Source organism: Bidens hawaiensis, unplaced genomic scaffold (assembly GCF_021521415.1).
Source record: "Bidens hawaiensis isolate Kalapana, Puna unplaced genomic scaffold, B.hawaiensis_p1.1 tig00001236_1, whole genome shotgun sequence".
Lineage (NCBI taxonomy): Eukaryota > Viridiplantae > Streptophyta > Magnoliopsida > Asterales > Asteraceae > Bidens > Bidens hawaiensis.
The window spans coordinates 3,372,706-3,397,939 of NW_027491070.1; the positions used below are offsets into that span (position 1 = coordinate 3,372,706).

At 35.4% G+C, this 25,234-nt stretch overlaps 3 protein-coding genes across 3 annotated transcripts; 2 read left to right on the forward strand and 1 right to left on the reverse strand.

Annotated features, from left to right (window-relative positions):
* Positions 1-5,158: 5,158 nt before the first annotated feature.
* On the forward strand, positions 5,159-11,666 carry LOC143566645 (peroxisomal fatty acid beta-oxidation multifunctional protein AIM1-like). Its single transcript, XM_077053287.1, has 18 exons — positions 5,159-5,324; positions 6,036-6,107; positions 6,681-6,743; positions 6,847-6,903; positions 7,009-7,076; positions 7,151-7,232; positions 7,317-7,372; positions 7,475-7,777; positions 8,386-8,472; positions 8,563-8,737; positions 9,051-9,172; positions 9,292-9,455; positions 9,585-9,839; positions 10,434-10,555; positions 10,666-10,787; positions 10,983-11,131; positions 11,237-11,375; positions 11,455-11,666. The coding sequence occupies exons 1-18, from the start codon at positions 5,159-5,161 to the stop codon at positions 11,497-11,499; spliced, it is 2,247 nt and encodes a 748-aa protein (XP_076909402.1). The 3' UTR covers positions 11,500-11,666.
* A 3,203-nt stretch (positions 11,667-14,869) lies between these two features.
* Positions 14,870-17,876, forward strand: LOC143567830 (uncharacterized). Its single transcript, XM_077054141.1, has 5 exons — positions 14,870-15,044; positions 15,127-15,224; positions 15,331-15,430; positions 17,292-17,474; positions 17,568-17,876. The coding sequence occupies exons 1-5, from the start codon at positions 14,988-14,990 to the stop codon at positions 17,688-17,690; spliced, it is 561 nt and encodes a 186-aa protein (XP_076910256.1). The 5' UTR covers positions 14,870-14,987; the 3' UTR covers positions 17,691-17,876.
* Positions 17,877-21,413: 3,537 nt separating this feature from the next.
* On the reverse strand, positions 21,414-24,800 carry LOC143569354 (uncharacterized). The gene is made up of 3 exons (XM_077055296.1): positions 24,564-24,800; positions 22,280-22,631; positions 21,414-22,196 (listed from the first exon to the last, which is right to left on the reverse strand). Exons 1-3 carry the CDS (start codon positions 24,733-24,735, stop codon positions 21,623-21,625), a joined length of 1,098 nt encoding a protein of 365 aa, XP_076911411.1. The 5' UTR covers positions 24,736-24,800; the 3' UTR covers positions 21,414-21,622.
* Positions 24,801-25,234: the final 434 nt, after the last annotated feature.

Below are 25,234 nucleotides of genomic sequence, written 5' to 3' on the forward strand. Positions count from 1 at the left end.
GCGGTGGTAGTGAAAGGCGGGTGGCGACGGCGGCGGTAAGGTAGAGGTGATCGGGTTGACAAAAGATGGTGCTGTGAAAAGGAAGTTTGGGGAAGAAGAGGGTTAAAAAAAAGAAAAACATTATTTATTTAAATACCAAAATTTTAAGTCAGTTACACAAATAACCCTCGAGGGGATAAAAATACTAAATTGCCCTCACATGAGGTGCACATGACTGAATTTAACATGAAAAAACTAACCCTTGTTAGTTAAAAGGACGAACCATGCATGGATTTTTTAACATAAAGGATGTTTTTTATCATTAAGTTTTTCAAATGACAACCATTGAAAAACCGTAAAAACATAAAGAACGAGTTTTGCCATTTTGTCTTTATACCGTTGTCCCATATCAAACTACAACTACTACTTCTGTTTATTATTCGACCTATGCGTTTCCGTCTTTAATATGAACACCTATATTATATACACTTAAAATTAGTGTATGTATACCAACTTTGAAGCTACTAGTGATATTTAAATGTTCTAACATAAAATAAATATTAAAGATTTTATAACTAAGTTTTTTTTGTCTCTTTCACAACTTTTTGACTCCCAACGTGCTTCTCATGGAGTCAACTTTCGTCTATACAAATACAATGAAATCCATAATTCCATATACAAGAATAATTGGTCTCAATTTGATATAAGTTTATATAAAACATATACAAAACTATTTAAATAAGTCAATAAGTTTGATATAAGTAGTGGGATGATTTTGTTGATTATCCATTTAGCCGGCTAGAGTCAAAAGCCATCATGTAAAAATTGCAACAACAATCACACTACTTACTTTTTCGTGGGCCTCCTCTTATTAATCAAATTAGTTACATCCATACTTGATAGTTCACACTCTAAGTTCTTATTAATAATGCGTTTTTCCGACTGTATATATAACGGGATTTCAACCGTTCTCAGTGTTAGATATTTTAATATAACTAGAGATTGTGTATGACATTCAAACAAGAGTGCACGCTTGCATGAATGACATCGGAACTAACGGGGAACCCAAGGGGGGCAACGCCCCCGAGAGAAGCGGAGTCCAAGGGGCGGCAGCCCCTGGCTAGGATAGAAAATGCGTTAGAAATACGGTTTTTGACAAAAGCCGCATTAATTTAACTTGAGGGACTAAAGGTGTAAAATGTGCAAAAGTGCTCTAGCAGTTATGTTCCAAATCCGTTTCTTCTTTATATTCAATTTCTGTACGAACATTCGAATTTACTGGCAATTTTCGAAATACACAACATCCAAAATCCGTACAAAATTCTTGAATTGTATTTTGATTTTGTCCGATCAAATCATTGGTATACACTCAAATTATTTGATCTGAAAGTGAATACATGACTTCAGAAACATCCAGTTTACCGATTTACACGAATTCCCCAACACTCAGCTATTTGATGCCTCAAGTTCAACTTGACCCCCCTTGATGCGCAAGTAAATTCGGTTTCTTATTACCAATTTGGTTATTTTTGTATAAATTATCGATTTAATCGTACTAGTTAGGCGTTAAAAATGTATTAGATCAAAATCAAACCCTTAACTCCTAATATTCCACATCTTTCTTTCATCTTTCTTTGTAGCCCAACTCATGTTGGACCTTCGTCTCCACTCCCTTATCGTACCAGCCTCTCCTAAATGTTAACTTACAAGATTATACATGTAGAACTATGTGAACACAAATGAAGAATTAAACAAACTTAAGTTACATAAAAACAAAGTTACATGTTACCAAACAATATGCATTTTTCACTATTTTACTATAGTGACACTTTTATATTATGTATTAATAAAAATAAATATTAACATTCGCCCAACTAAAAGTCAAGTTAGTAGCATAATAAAAAATGTATATGGTCTTTAGAAAATGGGACTTGGAAAACTTTTAGTTAACAAGGAATGAATGTGAATGCTCATACATAGACTTTAACAACTTTTTATGAAGTTTGGTAGTAGTTACTAATTAAATCATTTTTCAACAAATAAAAATAACTAAATTCATAACCAGAGGTGAGCACAAACCAGGTCACATGCTCGTAAGACCTGACCTCAATCAGACCCGGTTATTTATAATATGGTCGGTTTATAGGTTCTAAGAATACCATTAAACGAATATGGGTCGGGTCTGACCATTTTCTCTTTACTTATCTGGATAAGACTTGAATGACCTGACTCTAATCATACCCAGTTATTTACAATATAGTCGGCTACCGGGTCTTAAGAATACTACTAAACGAGTCTGTGTTCAGATCGGGGTTTGACCATTTTCTCTTTACTTAACTGGGTAAGACCCACGAGACCCAAACCTTTTAGACCCCGCTATATACAATTGGGTCGGGTCCCGGGTCCTAAGAATACCACTATATTGGTCCGGGTACATATCGGCTCTAACCGTTTTCTCTTTACATAAACTCGGTAAGACCCACGAAACCCAAACCTTCCAGACCCGACTATTTACAATAGGGTCGGGTCCCGGGTCCTAAGAATACCACTAAATGGGTCCCGTTCGGGTCAGGTCTAACCATTCTCTCTTTACATAAACCAGGTAACACCCGCGAGACCTAAATCGTTCCGACCAGGCTATTTACAATAGGTCGAGTCCCGAGTCTTAAGAATAAACCAGGTAACATATACAAAACTATTTAAACCAGGTAACATATACGAAACCCAAACCTTCCAGACCCGACTATTTACAATAGGGTCGGGTCCCGGGTCCTAAGAATACCACTAAATGGGTCCCGTTCGGGTCAGGTCTAACCATTCTCTCTTTACATAAACCAGGTAACACCCGCGAGACCTAAATCGTTCCGACCAGGCTATTTACAATAGGTCGAGTCCCGAGTCTTAAGAATAAACCAGGTCTAACCATTCTCTCTTTACATAAACCAGGTAACACCCGCGAGACCTAAATAATTTGGTCTCAATTTGATATAAGTTTATATAAAACATATACAAAACTATTTAAATAAGTCAATAAGTTTGATATAAGTAGTGGGATGATTTTGTTAATTATCCATTTAGCCGGCTAGAGTCAAAAGCCATCATGTAAAAATTGCAACAACAATCACACTACTTACTTTTTCGTGGGCCTCCTCTTATTAATCAAATTAGTTACATCCATACTTGATAGTTCACACTCTAAGTTCTTATTAATAATGCGTTTTTCCGACTGTATATATGACGGGATTTCAACCGTCCTCAGTGTTAGATATTTTAATATAACTAGAGATTGTGTATGACATTCAAACAAGAGTGCACGCTTGCATGAATGACATCGGAACTAACGGGGAACCCAAGGGGGGCAACGCCCCCGAGAGAAGCGGAGTCCAAGGGCGGCAGCCCCTGGCTAGGATAGAAAATGCGTTAGAAATACGGTTTTTGACCAAAAGCCGCATTAATTTAACTTGAGGGACTAAAGGTGTAAAATGTGCAAAAGTGCTCTAGCAGTTATGTTCCAAATCCGTTTCTTCTTTATATTCAATTTCTGTACGAACATTCGAATTTACTGGCAATTTTCGAAATACACAACATCCAAAATCCGTACAAAATTCTTGAATTGTATTTTGATTTTGTCCGATCAAATCATTGGTATACACTCAAATTATTTGATCTGAAAGTGAACACATGACTTCAGAAACATCCAGTTTACCGATTTACACGAATTCCCCAACACTCAGCTATTTGATGCCTCAAGTTCAACTTGACCCCCTTGATGCGCAAGTAAATTCGGTTTCTTATTACCAATTTGGTTATTTTTGTATAAATTATCGATTTAATCGTACTAGTTAGGCGTTAAAAATGTATTAGATCAAAATCAAACCCTTAACTCCTAATATTCCACATCTTTCTTTCATCTTTCTTTGTAGCCCAACTCATGTTGGACCTTCGTCTCCACTCCCTTATCGTACCAGCCTCTCCTAAATGTTAACTTACAAGATTATACATGTAGAACTATGTGAACACAAATGAAGAATTAAACAAACTTAAGTTACATAAAAACAAAGTTACATGTTACCAAACAATATGCATTTTTCACTATTTTACTATAGTGACACTTTTATATTATGTATTAATAAAAATAAATATTAACATTCGCCCAACTAAAAGTCAAGTTAGTAGCATAATAAAAAATGTATATGATCTTTAGAAAATGGGACTTGGAAAACTTTTAAAAGGTTAACAAGGAATGAATGTGAATGCTCATACATAGACTTTAACAACTTTTTATGAAGTTTGGTAGTAGTTACTAATTAAATCATTTTTCAACAAATAAAAATAACTAAATTCATAACCAGAGGTGAGCACAAACCAGGTCACATGCTCGTAAGACCTGACCTCAATCAGACCCGGTTATTTATAATATGGTCGGTTTATAGGTTCTAAGAATACTATTAAACGAATATGGGTCGGGTCTGACCATTTTCTCTTTACTTATCTGGATAAGACTTGAATGACCTGACTCTAATCATACCCAGTTATTTACAATATAGTTGGCTACCGGGTCTTAAGAATACTACTAAACGAGTCTGGGTTCAGATCGGGGTTTGACCATTTTCTCTTTACTTAACTGGGTAAGACCCACGAGACCCAAACCTTTTAGACCCCGCTATATACAATTGGGTCGGGTCCCGGGTCCTAAGAATACCACTATGTTGGTCCGGGTACATATCGGCTCTAACCGTTTTCTCTTTACATAAACTCGGTAAGACCCACGAAACCCAAACCTTCCAGACCCGACTATTTACAATAGGGTCGGGTCCCGGGTCCTATGAATACCACTAAATGGGTCCCGTTCGGGTCAGGTCTAACCATTCTCTCTTTACATAAACCAGGTAACACCCGCGAGACCTAAATCGTTCCGACCAGGCTATTTACAATAGGTCGAGTGCCGAGTCTTAAGAATACCACTAAATGGGCCACTGTCCGGGTCTGGGTCCAGGTTGGGTCTAACCAGTTTCTCTCTAGATAAACCGAGCCAGTTTTTTACAACAGGGTCAGATTCCAGGTCCTAAGAATACCATTAAACGAGTCCGAATCTGACCCGTTTGCACAACCATAACATAACATAGCAACAAGGGCCAATCTTGTAATTAAGTCATTCCAATCTCTATATATAAACACCATGATCACCTTCTTTACTCCATTATTGACTTTCATAGACTCACTCACTTCAACCAAAAATCCACAAAAATTGCAACCAATTGTGAGTGTGATGATGGATGTGGGTTCTGATGGTGTTGCTTTGATCACCATCTCAAACCCACCTGTTAATGCTTTAGCTCTTCCAAGTAATCTGCTTTATCCCTTCATTCACCTTAATATTATTAATCAAGATCCATTTTTTATTCATGGGTTTTTTGTTGCATATACTTTCTTTGATTTTTATCTATCAGGGGTTTGTTTAATTCTTTAAAAGTTTTGATTTTTCCCCATTTTGGGTTTTTTTTAATTAATTAATTAATAACTGGTTTATTAATTTGGGTTTATTGTGTTAATTAGTTCTTGCAGGATTGAAGGAGGAACTTGCATATAATTTATTTGATCTTATTATTTTTTAGTTTTTTAAAAAGTTTGGATTTTGCCCCATTTTGGTTTTTTTTATTGATTAATTATTGGTTTTGTTTTGGGTTTATTGTGTTAATTAATTCTTGTTGGATTGAAAGAGAAACTTGCATAAAGTTTGTTTGATTTCATTTATTAATTAGGGTTTTGTTTAGTTCTTTGCAAGTTTTGATTTTTGCCCCATTTTTGGTGTTTTTTCTTTCATTTTTTAATTTTCTGGATTAATTGTTGGTTTTTCTTAATTTGATAGTTTGGATTTTGCCCAATTTTTGTTTTTATTTTTATTTTTTCATATTTCTGGATTAATTATTGGTTTTGTTTAGCTCTTTGCTAGTTTGGATTTTTTTTATAGTTCTTTGCTAGTTTTAGATTTTGCTCCATTTTTTTTGTTTTTATTAGTAATTGGTTTATTAATTTGGGTTTATTGTGTTAATTAGTTCTTGCCGGATTGAAGGAGAAATTCGCAGAGGCTACAAGAAGAGATGATGTAAAAGCCATAGTTTTGACTGGTAATTAATAACTTTAATCCAAGCTTATAATTTTATAATTTTATTGAATCGGAACGTTTTATGATTTATTATTTATATGCTAAGACTTGATAATCTTGGAATCTTGACCTTTCTGTTTCGTTGAATTGAGTGTTTGTTTTATTTAGGATTTGTTTGGTAAAACCTTGATAATGCGTTTAATCCAACATTTTTATGTTCAATCAAATTTGTCTGTTAAGATATGATTAGTGTTTTAGGCTTTGATACAACTGATACCGAACAGCAAAATTGAACATGCTAAACAGTAAACATCTTTTTAACAAGAAGGGTGCTTGATAAAACTGGTTATTATGATATGATAACATGATTCAGTAATAGTTTGTATGCTAAAGGAATGCTAAATAAAAGTTGGAACATTTTCGATTCATACATTAGGATATTTGAACAATCTTTTGATTTTTTGTCGAGCAAATGCAATATCCATACAAGGGGTAATTCATAAAACAATATTTGTCCATTTTAATTAATTTAAAGAGAGTATATAATATATATCTATTTATTTTTATTAAATTTGTTTTCTTTTATGTTATGAAGGCAACAACGGTAGATTTTCCGGTGGGTTCGACATCAATGTTTTTCTGAAAGTTCACCAGACCGGTAACAGCTTCATTACATATCTTTTCATATTTGACCTTTTTACCCTTTTCACTGATCGTATTTCTCAAACACGCGGTTAAAAGTTTAAGCATTTTCATGGCAGGAGACATATCTCATCTACCCGATGTATCCGTTGAACTCGTGACCAACACACTCGAAGGTTTATTACTTTATAGAAACTTAATCTTATAGTTTACCATGCATTATTATAGTATGCATTCGTTGACACACATACACATTTTTATTTCTTTTCGGGTATGCTAAGATTGCAAGAAACCAATAGTTGCTGCGGTACAAGGACTCGCACTCGGTGGTGGTCTAGAAGTTGCAATGGTTTGTTCACAAGTTCAGTTTTTTCTAAAAAAGATAAAAACTTTTTTATGATTTTATTTTGTCGGTTTATGCAGGGTTGTCATGCACGTATTGCAGCTCCACGTGCTCAACTTGGCTTGCCTGAATTATCTCTTGGAGTTATGCCTGGCTTTGGAGGTACGGTACATATACGTTTAGGATGCTTTATTATCGATAATTTATTAATATTATTTTATTAAATAATGGAATATGGTGTTAAAGGTACCCAAAGACTTCCCAGGCTTTTGGGATTGTCAAAGGCAATTGATATGATGTTGGTGAGCTCACATCCAAACATATCGTTTTCAACATGTTTAATTTTAGTTGATAATGTGAATTTATCATTACGTTTGATATTAACTAAAGGATTTTGTTTGTAGACGTCTAAACCGATACTATCGGAGGAAGGGAAAAAGCTCGGTCTCATTGATGAAATTGTGCCTCCTCAAGATTTATTGAAGGTTTCTAGGCAATGGGCTTTAGACATAGCAGAGGCCCGTAAGCCGTGGGTCCGCTCTCTTCATCGGACGGATAAGATTGGTTCCCTTTCAGAAGCCCGTGAGATTATTAAAAATGCTAGACAATTAGTCAAGCGGTCGTACCCTAATATGCCACAACATCAAGCATGTCTTGATGTGATTGAGGAAGGGATTGTTCGTGGTGGATATGCTGGCGTTTTGAAGGTATTCTCATTTTATAATATTAAATTGATTATTGAGAGATGGAGCAAAATTACCTATATACCATTACTTTATCTATCACATCCTTAAATCGAGGCTTGCAAGCGAACTAACGTTCAATGAACTGTTCGGCATGAAGTTCGTTTATCTAATAAACAAATGAAACATGAACAAAACCTTCTGTCATTTAGTTAGGTGGATTGACATGAACACGTGTATCGTTAGTTCATCTATGTCCGTGAACTGTCGTTTACGTGTGTTCGTTTATGTTTATTATTTACCTTTGTTTAAGCTCGTTTATTTATCTTTGTTAATCTATGTTCGGTTATTTTCGTTGTTTACGTTCATGAACTTCGTTTATACTTTATACTTTTAAAGAACAAACATAAACAAACACGAACACATTCATTTCCTTACCGAACGAACAAGAAAACCTTGTTCGTTTAGTTGTTCACGTTCTTTAGGTTCGTTTACATGCCTACTTAAACTCATCTAACAGGAGCATTACAACTTCAAGTACCAAATACACATCCAAACACTATCTCTTACAACTGATAGTTTTTACATCTATTTATACAAGCTAAATTTGTTATAAAATATTGTTTTTTCAGGAGGTCAAGGTGTTCAATGAGCTTGTTCTCTCCGACACCGCGAAAGGTCTTGTTCACATATTCTTTGCACAACGTGCAATCTCAAAGGTAGAATCGAATTTAATAAGTTTTCTCCTTTTTCTATAAAAAGATGCTAAATTTTTACAAAATCTCAATTGACCTTTCTTTCATTAAAAGGTGCCTGAAGTAACCGATGTTGGTCTAAAGCCACGGCCTGTTAAAAAGGTTGCTGTGATTGGTGGAGGTCTAATGGGGTCAGGAATAGCTACTGCATTAATTCTCGGTAACATAAATGTTGTTCTGAAGGAAGTCAACTCTGAGTATCTTCAAAAGGGAATTAAAACAATATCAGGTAAAATATTATTATATTTTTGTAAATCTTGTAGTTGATTATGTAACTTAGAGGTGGCTTTTCTGGCCATTTTTACTAAAGAATGTGTTTATGAGTCAAATATTTTTCAAGAATCAGATTATTTATGAAGTTATATAACTTTTCTTAACTATTTACAAAAGAACATTTTTGGACAAAAAGCATTACAAGTCAACTGACCCATACGAACTTTACACAATGTGCTATCTTTCCACCTTTAATTTAACTTATTCTTTGTTATATAAGAGATTTATATTGTCAGAAAAACTTACGATGGTAACACTTTGTTTGGTAGCAAATGTTCGAGGGTTGGTTGCAAGGAAGAAACTAGCACAAGCACAAGCTGAAAAGGCCTTATCGTTGGTTAAAGGTGTATTAGATTACTCAGAGTTCAAAGATGTGGATATGGTTATAGAGGTATGGTTTTATTTAAAAGACCGTCTTTTATTAGTTCTTTTACATCCTAAAAGTATAAAAATTTGAACTTTATAAAATTTACCGCACTATGATGTTTCATTTAATTTTGTTTATTGCAGGCGGTTATTGAGAATGTTCCACTGAAGCAAAAGATATTTAGTGAAATCGAGAAAGAGTGCCCCCCTCATTGCATTTTGGCAACCAACACATCTACCATTGATCTAAATTTGGTCGGAGAGAAAATAAAATCTCAAGATCGAGTTATCGGGGCACATTTCTTCAGGTTACGATTTCTTGAATATTTTGCTGTAAAGGCGTAATGCAAGTAACTTGAAATATAATTAATTTAAAGTTTAGAGGTGCACTGACATTTATCTTTTTACTTTTATTTTTTTCTGTAAAATGACTACAGCCCTGCTCATATTATGCCTCTGCTGGAGATAGTGAGAACCGAAAAGACATCTGCACAAGCGATTTTAGACCTTATGGCAGTTGGAAAGATCATTAAAAAGTCTCCTGTTGTGGTGGGAAACTGTACCGGATTTGCTGTTAATCGCACCTTTTTTCCGTACACACAGGGTGCACATATTTTGCTTCATTTAGGTGTTGATATATTTAGAATTGACCGGTTGATCACTAGCTTTGGACTCCCCATGGGCCCGTTCCAGTAAGTTTTTCTCTTAAGTCAAACCGCCTCTTTTTTTAACTTTAAAACTGATATAATTTTCTTTTAAAATCAGGTAATGTACAATCTCATGTGTGTAAATAGAACATTTTAAGAAACATACAAATAAAGATACTTTGTTTAATTTGTCACGATGTCTGTGCAACGCTGCGTTGAAGACCAAGACTTTAAAAGTCACCAATGACTAAAATCATGAATGTTTTATGAATTTGTGATTTTAGGCTTTAATATTTAGCAAGTCTCTCACTTTGTTGACTTCTAAAGTCAAACAACCTGGTTTTCAACTTCACTTTGTTAACTTCCAAAGTCAAAACAAAAGGGTTAGCGGCGCAGCCTGTTGTCCGTTTGCCTTCTGTCTTGATGCAAACACTACTTTTTTTATATTAATTGAAACGATTCAGTGATTCTTGATCTTTGATCATTACCTAAATATGGACATTTCAAGAACATGTTATATGTTCTTTAATTTGTCACAAGCTCTATGTAAGATTACACTTGAAAACTAAGAAGTTGACTTTGATAGTCAAACAATGAGAGTTTGAAAATTAAGAACGTTGTATGAATTTGTGAACTCAGGCTTCAAGATTTAGCTGGATATGGTGTAGCTGTAGCTGTAGGCAAAGAATTTGCCAATGCGTTTCCTGACCGTACGTTCCGGTCTCCTATTGTTGACCTTCTGATAAAAAGTGGACGAAATGGTAATTTCTTGAATACGCTCTAAAAAACAATTCATTTATCATAATCTTAAAAAAAATAATCTTGAAAAAAAGGGATCTGTTTTTTTTTAACAAAAAGATTAATTTTTCAGGTAAAAATAATGGAAAAGGATATTATCTTTATGAGAAAGGTAGCAAGCCAAAACCCGATCACCAAGTGTTCTCGATTATAGAAGAGGCTCAAAGGCTAGTCAACATTATGCCCGGAGGAAAGGTACTTGCTTTATTCCATAAATCAAGAAATTATAAGTTGGTTTGGGTTGTATTTTTTCTCAAACCGGTCAAATCGTCAGGAGGTGTTTGCGGGTCAACCCGGCCTGACCCGGCCCTGTTTTGACCCAACAGAAAATGACCCGTTTTGACACGTGAATCAAATTGTCTGACTGTTTCTTGAAATATGTATATGCAGCCTATAACCGTTACCGACCAAGAAATAGTTGAAATGATATTGTTTCCGGTTGTGAGCGAGGCATGTCGTGTTCTAGACGAAGGCATTGTGGTTCGGGCATCCGATCTTGATGTTGCCTCGGTTCTTGGAATGAGTTTTCCTTCTTACCGGTTAGTCATTCGTGTTTGTAATATTTTACTAATATTATTCAAGTTTGATAATTTTCATGTTAATTGACAAAGATAACCCTTTTTTTTTTTGCGATTTTATTGCAGTGGTGGCATTGTGTTTTGGGGAGATTTAGTTGGGGCTAAACACATATATGCAAGTCTCAAGAAATGGTCCGAAAAATACAGTGACTTTTATAAGCCATCAAGATTTCTTGAAGAACGAGCGAAAAATGGTGTCCCATTGGTGAGTATGCATTTGTTTGTCTCTATTTTTTTATTTTTTTTTAAATTATACGATTCTGATGCATTTGTTGGTTTTGTAGAGCGCTCCATCATCGACATCTACAAGCTCAAGGGCGCGCCTGTAAGAAGTGGTGATACACCGATACATGAGTCAAGTTACAAGAAGAATGTTGGTTTGTAAACAGTAATGTAGTTTTTGTTTCGGAATAAGCTTGTTAAACGTGTTGCGGGTTAAAATGCGTGTTTTGTCCTAGACATATTTCATCTATTCAAAGTTGGAATATTCAAGGTTGTTGAGGTATGAATGTGATTGGTAATAAAAGACACATGTTGAACAATAAAATTTGAATATTTATTTGTAGTGTACTTTGATGGTAAACATAATTTTGGAATTGGGATATGAATAGTGATAATATACAATTAGGCTATGTGCAGTGGAGGGCTACAAATGGGGGCGAATTGTGACACGTGGCGCCCAGTCAGTAAGGAGTGAGAATTTGTTTTTGGGGTGTAATGGTGTAGGGACTACAAATTGAGACCACAGTATCTTTTTTATTATTTTCTTTTTATAATTAAACTAAACAAATAAAAACCAATTTATTTAAATAATTAAATAAAAATGCATTAAAATTAAAAAGAAATACAAAAAAATACATAACTAAAAAAATACTAATATCTATAATATTCACGCATTTTTCAATTCGCTGTCGTTGCAATAATGCGGCTTCTTCGTGTAACCCGGCCGCTTTGAGGGATTCGTATTCTTCACTCATTTCCCGCAATTTCAACATAGCGGCAATCTTTTTGTGTTGTTTGTTGGTTTCTCTCATGGCATCGTTGAGTTCCTCGACACACTTTTTGTGTTTTTTGATGATTTCTCTCATGGTAGCGGTGAGTTCCACGGAATTCGGTTGGTTCGGATTGTTTCTAGGATTCATTTTGCTAGATTTTTTGAAGAAAGTGTATGTTTATATAGATGTGAAATGAAGAAGAAAGTTTATGTTTATATAGATATATAAATATATTGTTTTAATTAAATTTTTTTTATTTTTGACCGTTGTCAAACGGTCAAATGATTAAAATATTATTACTTATCTCATAACTCGGCGACAATATAACCCCGCCCCCGCCCCAATTCGCCCACATATCGTCGGGGGGGGGGGGGGGGGTGCTCGCTCCCTTTCTCGCCCAAACCCACGCCCACTACATATGGCCTTATTATCAAGTTTTGTTGAAAATAGAATCGTATTCAAAATAAAGTATTTTTTTGTTATTTTAAACCATATGAGTGTCGATATTCTTTTAGGCATATCATGACTCGGATGACCCGTTATGTATATAGCAGTACTGCGTCATGTTTCTATTAGCCAACCTGTTGTGTGGACCGTGCGTAGACTGTATGTGATTATGGCCCGACGACATGACCCAAATGAGTAGGGCTGTTCAAAAAGCTTGCGGCTCGAAGCTCGCTCGAAAAAAGCTCGAAGAAAGCTCGCTCGAAATCGGCTCGATTGTAAACGAGCCGAGCCTAGCTCGACTCGAGCTCGCTCGATTAGCTCGAACTATTTTATTTTAATTTATTATATATATATATATATATATATATATATATCTATAATATATATAAACGAAAACATAAAAATCCTACGTGTCGCGATATGGTCGCTCCCCTTTTTTTTGAAGTCACCAGATTTGCTTGATTTTTAAATGGAGGCTTCTTATGCATTTGACCCGAATTCATGGGTATGGGTCTTATCAAACCCAGATTTTCCTTAAACGGGTTATAACATCTCATTAAATAAAAAAATATTCTCAACAAATTATTGATGTAAAAATCCTACAATATAGGATATACTAAAAATTATATCTTATTTATTTTAAAAAAGATATATATATATTATTTAAATAAAAAAACCAATTTTATAGTAAAAAATTGAACGGGTCTTGGGTCTCATCAAACCATAAGTATATAATTAACTTTCATAAATATTATTTATAATTAAAAAAACCAATTTTATAGTAAAAAGAATAAACGGGTCTAGGGCCTCATCAAAACCATATAACTTTTAAACCGGAATATAACATCTCATTTATGTGAAACAATTTATCATCAAACCATAAGTATATTATTAACTTTCATACAATAAAAGCAACCCTCGTAATACGGGGGATAAAAACTAGTATAGAAAAATGTTCAAATAAAAAGAAATTGTTTCCTAAGAATAATAAAAACCAATAGAATTTTGACATTTGGCATTAAAACCTATGGTGAAAGAATAATTATAGGAAACTATGTCGGTTATAATGGTGAAAGAGTAATTCTAGGAAACTATGATGGTTTTTGGTAATTTTAAATCTCAACCATTGATTGATATGATTCAATGGCTACGATTTATTCTTAGTCTAGGGAAACTTCTTATTTTTAGGATAACTCTCCCATATATATATATATATATATATATATATATATATATATATAAGGACAAATTAAGACACAAAACAAGGACAAATTAAGACACCCATTTTTAAGTAATTTACAACACTTAAAGCATGAAATACATGTGTAATTAAGGGTAAACTTGTCTTTTAAACACAATTTACTCAACTTTCAAGTTTGCACCCTCATCTTTAACCATATCATATTTTTAGTTTTAACTTTAAACCAACTTCTCACCCACGGTTTTTAAACGACAATAAGTTTTTCATACGTTAATATTTTTTGTAAATATATTGCACCATAAAAACGAGTATTTTATTCTCTTTAATTTGTATATAATATTATTATAATTTTTTCAATTGAAAAAATTAATATGTTACGTAGGGTGTTCAATGCCGTTTTTGGTTGTTTTTAAACGAAAACTAAACAATTAAAAATTAAAAACAAACTGTAATTAACGTTCTGGTTCTAGTTTGGTTTAAGAGTTTAAGCTTTATTAATAAAATTTACTTAAAATGATTATTAATATAACCGTATCATCAATTCCAACTAAGTCAAAATATGATACTTGAAAGGATAAAGGAGGTAAAAAAAACGACTAAAAGTAAACAACCCAGCCGGGAAACTAAACCGATGACCAGTTTAAACGGTTTCAAGGTTTTAAACCGAACCATGAACACTCATAATTGTTACGTGATTAATAGATTCCACGTTCAAAGACCCGCTGCATCACGCAGGCACTCGTCTAGTGTATATATATATATATGTATGAGTACCCATCTAGCCTAATAAAATTAAAAATCCAAAATTACCAGCCGCTCAAAACATCGATTACTGGCTACAATTATCTAATATTCTCACTCTCACCACTACCAGCCACTTAGAAAGTCCATGATTTAGGGTTCCAGCCGTCTATCATCGCACATATTCTAGGGTTCGTTCTCTCAATCTCACTATTGATGCCTGATTCTATGTAAATTTATTATTATTATTATTATTATTATTATTATTACTACTTCATTCTGTTCATTAGCTTGAATATATTTATTTTGCCACGTGTTCAGGATTTAGATCTGATTATTATTACTATTATTATTATTATTATTATGCTATCAATGTTATATAACCTAGGATAATTTGCCATGTGTTCAGTTGTTATCTAATCGTTGACCTACGATGGCTCCCGCTGTTCCGAGATCCGGTGACACCATATTCGCCAACGTCGAGCGCGTGGTAACGTTTGGGAATTGATTGTTTTGTTGTTAATTTGTATTTAGGTTTATTATAATTTATTGTTGGTTCTGATTGTTTGTAGAACGCTGAGTTGTTTACTTTGACGTATGGGGCGATAGTGAGGCAGTTGCTTACGGATTTGGAAGAGGTTGAGGAAGTTAATAAGCAGCTCGATCAAATGTATGTGTTTTATGCTTTTAGTTTATATATAAGATGAGTGTGAATTGTTTTATGTAAATGCTAGGTAGATGTGTTGTTTTAATGGCGTTTTTTTTTGATGGATTAGGGGTTATAATATTGGAATCCGGTTGATTGACGAGTTTCTTGCCAAGTCTAATGTGACGAGGTGTGTTGATTTTAGGGAAACTGCTGAAGTCATTGCTAAGGTATTACTATCTTCTCTCTTGATCTGCTTATTTGTTTGTTTGTGTCATGAGTATGTATATTAGGGTTGTTCACTAGCCAAACCGAGCCGAACTAAGGTCTGATCATGCTCGGATTGTTTTGTAAACGAGCCGAGTCTAGCTGGATCGGTATGTAAACGATCCAGGCCTAGCTGACTCGGTTTGTAAACTAGCTGATTTATGCGAGTTTAAAGTCGCAAGCTATTTAAACATATCTTGACTTGTTATTGGGTATTGGGCTAAAATTAGGACATGATTAAAATTTTATACACACACACATGACACATATAAATATTTATCAAGTGACTAGCCAAAAGCATCCACCGCTCACAAACTACTGCGATAACATAAAAAAACAAACTCGCATTGTTTTGTTTCTTGATTAATGGTTCATTTTCTTGAAGTTAAAACAAACACATATAAATATGTTTTTTTCCTTTTGGATTTCCAGAAGAGGTGAATTTGACTTGTATTTCAATCATTTTCTTATAATTTGTGAGTGGGTTATCCGGGTTTGGAGTAGAATGGGTCGGATAATTTTGGGCCAGGTTAGGGTAAAATTAGTTAAAAGTTTCTTCCTTTTGTATACATAGTATATCATAGGTAACAAGATATTTGAACATTCTTGACTTAGAGGTCAAACAGACTGGCTTTAATCTTCAATGTTCACTTAAATAAGTGTTTTCACGACCGGATCGGACCGGCCGGCCGAACCGGTCGGACCGGAGATCGGTGTAGATGGCGGTTCGGTTGTGTATAGTTAGATCGTTTCACAAAGAACCGCCCGGTTATGAGCGGCCAGCGATCGAACCGGCGAACCGGAATTGGAGGTTCGACCGGAAGTGATAAATTTAGGTTTCCATTTACAAAGATCTACAACTTCAGAGCCTTTGATTAACATGGATAGCGTCCAGACTTCAATTTATACTTTGATCAGCCTTCGATCCAGACCACCAACCTTTGATTTGCACCACCAGAGAGAAAGCTGTCATGTTTTTGTTAAATGACGGCAGGTGTTTCAAGAGTTTTTTAGGAAATGTGAACTTTATTTAACCTACCAACAAAAGTGGGCTGAAGTATTATATTTAGGCTTGGGCTTCTTTAAAAGGCTTGAAACAAAATAAACTGGACTTCTGTTTACAAAACCGATCTACATGAAAAATATTGTATATTTTAAATTTAAATTAATAAAAAAATAACCGGTTCATAGATCCGGTTCAACCGGTCGAACCGGTCCGACCAGTGAACCAGTAAGGCTTCCGGTTCAATGTTCGATCCGGTTATGAAAACATTGACTTAAATTCTTCACATTTTCTTAATACATATCTGGTAATCAGATGCTGGGACTTGGGATTTTCAAAAACAAAACTCTGGTTTATCGGGCTAACCCGAAGCTGGACAATTCAACCAATCACCGACCGATTCTGCTGATGTCAGGTTCGGGTTACATGCTTATTCGGGTTGGGTCTTTTGGTTTTAGTTTAATCAGGTCTCGGGTCACACTGGGTCGGGTTCGGTATTCAGGTATGGTTAAGAAACACACCCCTGCTGCGTGTTCTCGCTAAAAACTGTGTTCTGCCAGATGAACATCGGTAATGTGTATACATGTGTGTGTTTGTGTGTGTATGTGTGTATTTTCCATCTTGGGCCTATTTGGGCAGTGCATACTTCTATAAACATTTTAGCAATCATGAGATAGACTTTTACTGGACACAATATGTACCATACAAACTATTTTCTGTAATGCAAAGTGTATTGTTCTTATGTTTTTATTGATCAGTATGCATCCAATTAACGTGTTATTGATACCTATATTTCTGGTCTTAACAATGCATCCAAACAGGTGGGCTTTAAAATGTTTTTAGGGGTAACCGCATCTGTAAGTAACTGGGACACTGAAGGAGCTTGTTGCAGTCTCATTTTGGAAGATAACCCGCTTGTAGACTTTGTTGAGCTTCCGGACACCTGCCAAGGTTTATATTACTGCAACATCTTAAGTGGAGTTGTTAGGGGAGCATTAGAGATGGTATGTTTTATCCGGCCCGTCACATTTTTCTCACGTTAAACTTGGGATAAAGTTACATTGAGTTAATAATACTTATTTTGTCACATTTTTTAGGTGTCGAAGAAGACTGAAGTCACATGGATTAGGGATATGCTTAGAGGAGATGATGCGTTTGAGTTGCAGGTGAAGCTTCTTAAACAGGTTCCCGAGGAGTATCCATACAAAGATGACGAGTAACGCGTTTTTATTAATGTATATACATTCTGATTTTTGCATTTCTGTTTTGGTTTGTAATAAGTTGGAACATGTTGTCTTTAGTACTTGTGTCGTATGTTTTATCATGCTAGAACATGCTTTGTATCCTCCACTCGGGAGTGTTTCTGTATCGAGGATTTGGATAGAACTATTATTAGTATTATTATTGTTATAAGATTGTTGATTGTTGTTTTAGCAAATTTAGTTTTGCATTATCAGATATTGTGACATTATAGGTAGTTGTATACCTGGGTATAAAATCACAATCTATCTGCATATTCTACAACTCATACCCTTCAAATTTTTTTTTATTAAATTTCACATTTTTCAAATCTTTTAAATGTCAATTTACAAATCTTGTTGCTATCTTACACCAAACTGAGTTAACCACAATGTTTTATTGCCTGAAAAGCGAGTTGTTGCCCTGCATCTTCCCAAGATTCCAGTAAACACCATCGGGTACAAATTAGACGTGCACAAAAAAACCGGTTCCGGAACCTAACCGGTGGAACCGAACCGGAACCGGTTCCAGTTCCAACCCGGTTGGAACAATACCCGGTTTGGGTATTTTTGTACCCGAAAATCGGGACCGGTTCTACTATATATATTTCAGTACCGGTTCCAACCCGGTTCCTACCCGGTTATTATTTGGAACCAGTTCGGGTCGTACCCGGAAAAACCGGTTCCGACGGGTTTTTTTTCAAGGGTCAAACAAAAAGTCAAACTAGCCGTTGGAACCGGTTCCAACGGTAATATAGCCGTTGGAACCGGTTTTTAGACACCAAATAGCCGTTGGAACCGGTTCCAACGGTAATATAGCCGTTGGAACCGGTTTTTGAGGCAATATATCCGTTGGAACCGGTTCCAACGGTAATATAGCCGTTGGAACCGGTTTTTGGGCCAAACCTATATATAACTTGTTTCCATTACTTGTTTCACCATTACTTGTTTCCATTACTTGTAATTATTTGTTTTGGTAAAATTATTTGTAACTTGTTCGACTAATTATTTGTTTTGGTAAAATTATTTGTTTCGACGAAGAAGAATTGTACTATATGTTTTATTATAATTTGTTCGATTAATTTTTGTTATTTTTTTAATAACGACGAACATTTTATTTATTTAAAAACTAACTATTACAAACATTATTAACACATAAACGATACTAAACATAACAACTAAAACATAAAAAACAAAGTCCGTCGTTTTAATCCGGGAATACTTATTTTTGGGTTGTAGAGCCGGACGACTCTCCCACTTCCTTTTTTTTATCTTCCAATCTTTTTTTCTCTCGACAATACTTATTCGTATGTTTTCGTAATGTCGAGTTGGACCCTGCTTTAAGAAACTTCGAGCAATATTTGCAACGTGCCAACTCATGTGAGTCGGTCATGAGACACAAATCGTAATGGACCCAAACATCGGGGCATCTTGTTGTTTCGATCACCATAACAACGTCATCATTGGATGCCATTTGTGGTCGGTTTAAGGTTAATTTTGGTTTGTAGTGTGTTTTATGGTTTTGGAATTGGAGTGTGTTTGATAGTTTTGAAACTTGCTATTATTAGTAAGAAAATACCCTATTTATAGTTAAAAAACCGGTTCCAACGGTCAAAAACGGCTATATAGCCGTTGGAACCGGTTCCTAACGGCTCTAATTTTTAAATTTCAAAAAAAACCGGCGGAACCGGTTTTTACGTAAAAACCGGTTCCGGTTCATACCCTACCGGTTCTTAAAAGTTCGCATATCTGGGCACCGGTTCGGGTCGGGAACCGAACCGGTTCCTGACTGGAACCGGTGTCATTCTCTACCCGGGTTGAAAAAAACCGGTTCCGAACCGGTTCGGGTTTTCAAGGTGTACCCGATTTGTGCAGCTCTAGTACAAATACAAGATCAGAATCGTGTCCCCATGAACTATCGGGATCGATCTCGAATTTCCTATCAAATATTTCAAACACTGAACTAACATCTACCATCTTTATTATTTTACTATTTTTTTATAAACTCAAGTAAACTTTTCCATCTTAAATAAATAATATATTAATTATGATTCTCAGAAATTTCGGGATGTTTTCCATCTTAAATAAATAATATATTAATTATGATTCTTAGAAATTTCGGGATGTTACATGAAACCTTGAAACCATTTAAATTACTAATCATCGGTTTGGTTTCATGGTTGGTTTTTTCCTTTTTTGGTAATGGGGTTTCTAATTTTTTAAAGCATAGCAAATAGTTAGTTTGCAGTTTACACCGGAAACCGACTATATAAAACCTGACCGGATGGTAAATTTATAATTAAAGCTCCATCCGTGAAACTAAATTGTTAGTAACGGTTCAAATTAAATTTTCAAATGTGTGTTTCGGTATTCAACAACAAAATGTTATTAACGGTTTGGCTCACGGTTTAACTTTAAACCGTCAAAACCGAATTGAGAAAACACATATAGGTTACAATGTAACCGTTACATGTTAAATTGTTTAATTGAAAAAAAAAATATAACAATACCATACTCAAATTAAAGATTGTAATGCCCCGTTACCGGTGCCCCTACTTTGGTGTTGGATTTACTCATAAACACAGTTCTAAATATCAGCGTTAATTAAAACTTTCGCGGAATAATAATAATAGTCAACCATTCATTACAAACATTCTTAACTTGTCTTTTAAAAACATAATATCAAAACATCATGACAAATCTTCAGATGCCACCCTCTTCAATTATGTCATGTGTCATTCTCAAACCAGCTGTCTCAATCTGTTAGCATGCGTGCATGCTAAAAGTCAGCTACGCTGAGTAAATTCTAGTTAATCAGGTAACATACAATACTTTCAACTACTTATACATACGCACCCAAAGATACATATTATATACTTAACCTGCTCATCTTTCTTTCGTACATATATAAATATATACATTCTTTCTTTCATTCTTTCTTTTATTCTTTCTTTACATATTTTACATCTATCAATAATTTACATACTTATACGTTTTAAAGAGCATTACGCCCTACTGTCTCGAGTATTATTAGGGCTCGGTCCCTTTCTGCCTTAAGTATTATTAGGGCTCAGTCCCTTTCTTATGTACCTAGCCATCCCTTATATTCATTCATAACATACAATCATACATATATCATCCATACATTATATATAAGATTCATATATGTAATTATAACCTGACGGTACATGCAATATCCGAAAATCGTTCACGTACCGACAAACAATCATTCGTATCTTTCACATAAAACATATATGACATACACTTATCTCTCAGGATAAGTGTTAACTAATCACATCTAGTATGCACACAGCTCTGAAAACATAACAAGGAATGGGGCGATCCAAATGAGCAGTAATATTTACATTAGTTTTAGCATTTTACCAATTTAAGCTTTAGCATTTTACCGACATGATCCGTGTAATTATATTCATGAAAGTGATAAATACCTTCACTAAATATTTTTTGAAAAAATCAATAAATCAATAAACATATTTCAAACTCAATCTCAAGCGTGCCCTTATAATACATGTTTTTTAAATAAAAAAGAAACGAAAGATTTAATTGGAAGTCGTGATTTCAAGAACTAAAGAAGTTGAGTAATCCAACCTTAACACCCAACACCGATACGTACCAAGGGGGTTAAATGGGTCAAAAACCAAGTTATAACAGTAAATAAACAGTTATTAACATGTTCAAAAAACCCGGTTTCTGTTAACCAGTTCAAATTAAACAAATCCCAAACCAGTTATCAAACCTCTTAAAAGTAAATGAGTTGAAAAATGAAGATAGTAAGTAAAACTGGATATGCAAAGTTCAACAGCTAAAACACAACCACCAAACACAACATATAAAGTATATGGCTCACAAGTACACATTACCTCTCTAAAACTGCACAACTAAACCAATCTTGCCTAATACGGTTCACGACCCATGCCTCTGCGCTCCTCTCGTCCCCTATCCATGTAACCATCCCGCCTAAACTCTTTCCCTCCACCGCCTCTAACCGGAGACCTACTCCGTTCCCTCTCATCATGAGCCGCCCACCTCCCGCCACCACGGCCCACAGCCGCTGGTTGCACTGCTGGTCCAGATGGAGACAACGGTCGCCTGTCATACCCTTTTCGGTCTTGTCCCCAGTTTGGTTCCGCCAGTGGCCTATCAAACCGGTTCCGATCCCTCAAATCATCTTCAAGGTAGTCCGCCCTGTGATGGTCCCTCGGCAACCGCCCTTCGTGTCGAGGATGATGCAAAGGCGGACCTGCAGCCCCAAAATCTCTAGGAGCCTCCCGACCAAGCCCACGTGGTGGTGATCTGTAACCGTTAAACGACCTTCCAGGTGACCGATCCAGTGGAGGTCCCGAAAAACGACGAGGCATCAAAGGTGGGCCCGGATACCCTCTCCTAGGTGGACTGCCAGGTGGCGCGTAACGGGACCGGTTGCAGTTGTTACAGTTCTCACGCCTCGCAAAGTTCAAATTGTTGCATCTGAGATAAAATCATAAAATACCAACGAAAACATTTAAAACAAAAACTACAAATAATATTATGATAACAAATGAAGAGCTTACGTGGGATCAGTGCACATCCAATCGCCCTCACGTGGACGGACATTAGGGTTATTTCTGGGAATAACATCACCGCCGCCTCTGAAACCACGGCCGCCCATTGGACCGCCGTTAAATCCTCTGCCGCCAAATCTGCCACCTCCGAATCTGCCACCGCCAAAGCTACCTCCACCAAACCGACCACGACCATAAGAAGGAGGTGAATAATCTCGATACCTTCCAGACTCTCTCCCTCTGCCAAATCCACTGTTGCGTGCAGGTACGCCCGCATCTGAACGATCAAAATCAGGACTGCAGTGATGGCTTCTGTTTCGGCGACGTACAGGTGATTCAGAATCTGTACGCAATCTATACCCTGAAAAACCAGTTGAATATACACGTGGGTCCATGTTCACCATATAATAAACCTCAAATATGAAAGCCCGGTTCATTTCTCAAATACCCAAAACCAAAGAAGCAACTACCAATAACAGCATTACAAAAATATCCATCTTTTTTTGTACAATCACCTGCAGTGAAGCAGCAATACAAGTATACAACCCATGAATCACTAAATATAAAACTTTAACCCTAATAATCCTTCACAAATCAAAACCCTCTTTCCGAATCACATATACACTAAGAACTAACTGATTAACCACCATGATATTCCAATGGCCAAAAATGAGGTCCCACTTATTCTTTTGAACCAAATTGTTGGTACCAGAAACTCTCCTGCAATCAAGTACTTTGCCCGATAGTCCAGAACATAATCTTCAAGATGTTCCATACAGCTTGAAATAGATACCATAATCACTAGACCCAAACATATAAAACCCGAATGACAGCTTAGTAATCCTGTTAAAACCCAACTGGACCAGGCATTAACGTCCTTTAAATATGTTTTCCCCATTCAAACCCCCAAAAAATAATTTCCAAAACCAAATTCAGATACACCACCGTTCAAAACAAAATAACTGGCTTCATCAAGACCTCAAGTTCTTGCACCAGTCATCTTTTTTCTCAGCTGTAAAACACAATAGCATAGTCAATGACAAATGCAACACTCGGTTTGAGTACGGCTCCACACATCGTAACCAGTTCAAAGCAATAAAAATACTGCTTCATACTGCTAAGATTCCTCGCGAATAACGTTGGAAGTTGAGTAGCATGAAAAATACCACAAGTTACCATAAAATATATCCACAAGTTAATAACATTTTAAAAATCCGCACGTGTTTTGCATGTATAAATTATAAATTAACACCACCACTTGTCATGATAAATGATTACTTTTTGATATATACAAGACTATCACTATCTGACCAACAAGTTAAAACAACAAAAATAATATCAGTGTCTTTTACAAATTAACAAGCAACAGAAAAATCCAAAAGGATTATGTCTGCTAGATGATCACCACGATCAGAAAAGGTACTGTCCTACAAAGCTAGAAAAGGATAACATGCTTAAATCATTGTTAAATGTAGGTGTATAAATTGTATCATGTGTCCCCCTAACCGCATCTAAGATCAGGACAATTATTACATCACACTCAAATTTTAGTAAATTTCTCATAGCATTTAAACTTAAGTAATCTCCCATCAAGGGCTGCAAATGAACCAAACATTCAGCAAACTGTTCAGGCGAGAAGTTAGTTTATGTTTGTGCATTTAATAAAAAAACGAATATAAACAAGAAAATTCGTTAGACTAAATAAAAAATTAGAAAAACAAAAACACACAAAGGCCATGTTCATTCAATCGTGTTTGTTTGCAAACGTTCAATAATGTGTTTGTTAATATCAAATTACATTCGTTAATTGTTTGTTTCTGTTAGTACATTAAAGGTTTTTAATACTTTTTAACAACTTTTCTAACCTTATCATATAGATTTAAGCAAAATTATTAACTATAAAAGTATAAAACAAATATACTATTTGTAAATTTAGTATATAAAAAATAATGTCAACAAAAGACCAGCACAAACTTGGTTAACCAAATCGAATAAAGCATCTTTTGTGTTAGTGTTTGCTTGTGAATACTTCCTTATTAAAGAAACACGTTCGCTTGTTCAATTAAAGCTTAACGAATTCGGTTCGATTCGTTTACAGCCCTACCAATCCTATCAAGCACAAATCAAAATCAACATCTAATAAATTAGGGCTAATTCATTTCACGCAATCAATTCCATAAGCTAGATCTAAACAAAACACGTAACTAAACATAACATAACATAACATAAAACAACGAATAATAATAATATTATAAATTAACGTAATGAATAAACAATTAATAATATAACGAACCGTGGCTATCGTCAGGAAACCGATCGGAACGAGAATACGGCGGCGGATCACGGCGGACTTCGCCGGGCTCGTAATCGCTACCGCCGCCGCCGCCGCTGTCGGATGGCCGGACGACGAGGCTGCTGAGAAGCGGTTGGTGAGGCGCCGTTGAATCGTTGTCACGAGAACTCATTGATTCGTAAATAATTGTTTGATGCAGAATTAGAAATAGAATTAGAATTAGAAATGGAGATGTATGTATATATGTCTGTATGTCTGTATGTATTATTGTTATATAAACCCTAATCATTTTATTGCAATTTGTGCCCGGAGTATTCAATACGTTGGATCGGGTCGGGTTGAGACGATGGGTCCGGTCCGGTAATAAGTGGGCTTTTTTTTATAACAAGCCCAATAAAATAATAAAATACTATCAACTAGATGTGCACAAATCGGGTTTTTCAAATACCCGGGTTCGGGTATGACCGGGTATTGGAAAATCAGGTATTGGTAAAACTAGGCCGGGTTCGGGTATAGAACCGGGTATTCAATTACTTTATTTTCGGGTATTGAAACCCTATTTGTGGGTTTATATTGGACTTTTTTTTCTGGGTATAGATTGAATTATTTTGAAGGGTGCACTTTTTAGGGGTATCTTTTAGGTATTTTTAAGGTATTTTTCGGGTATACAT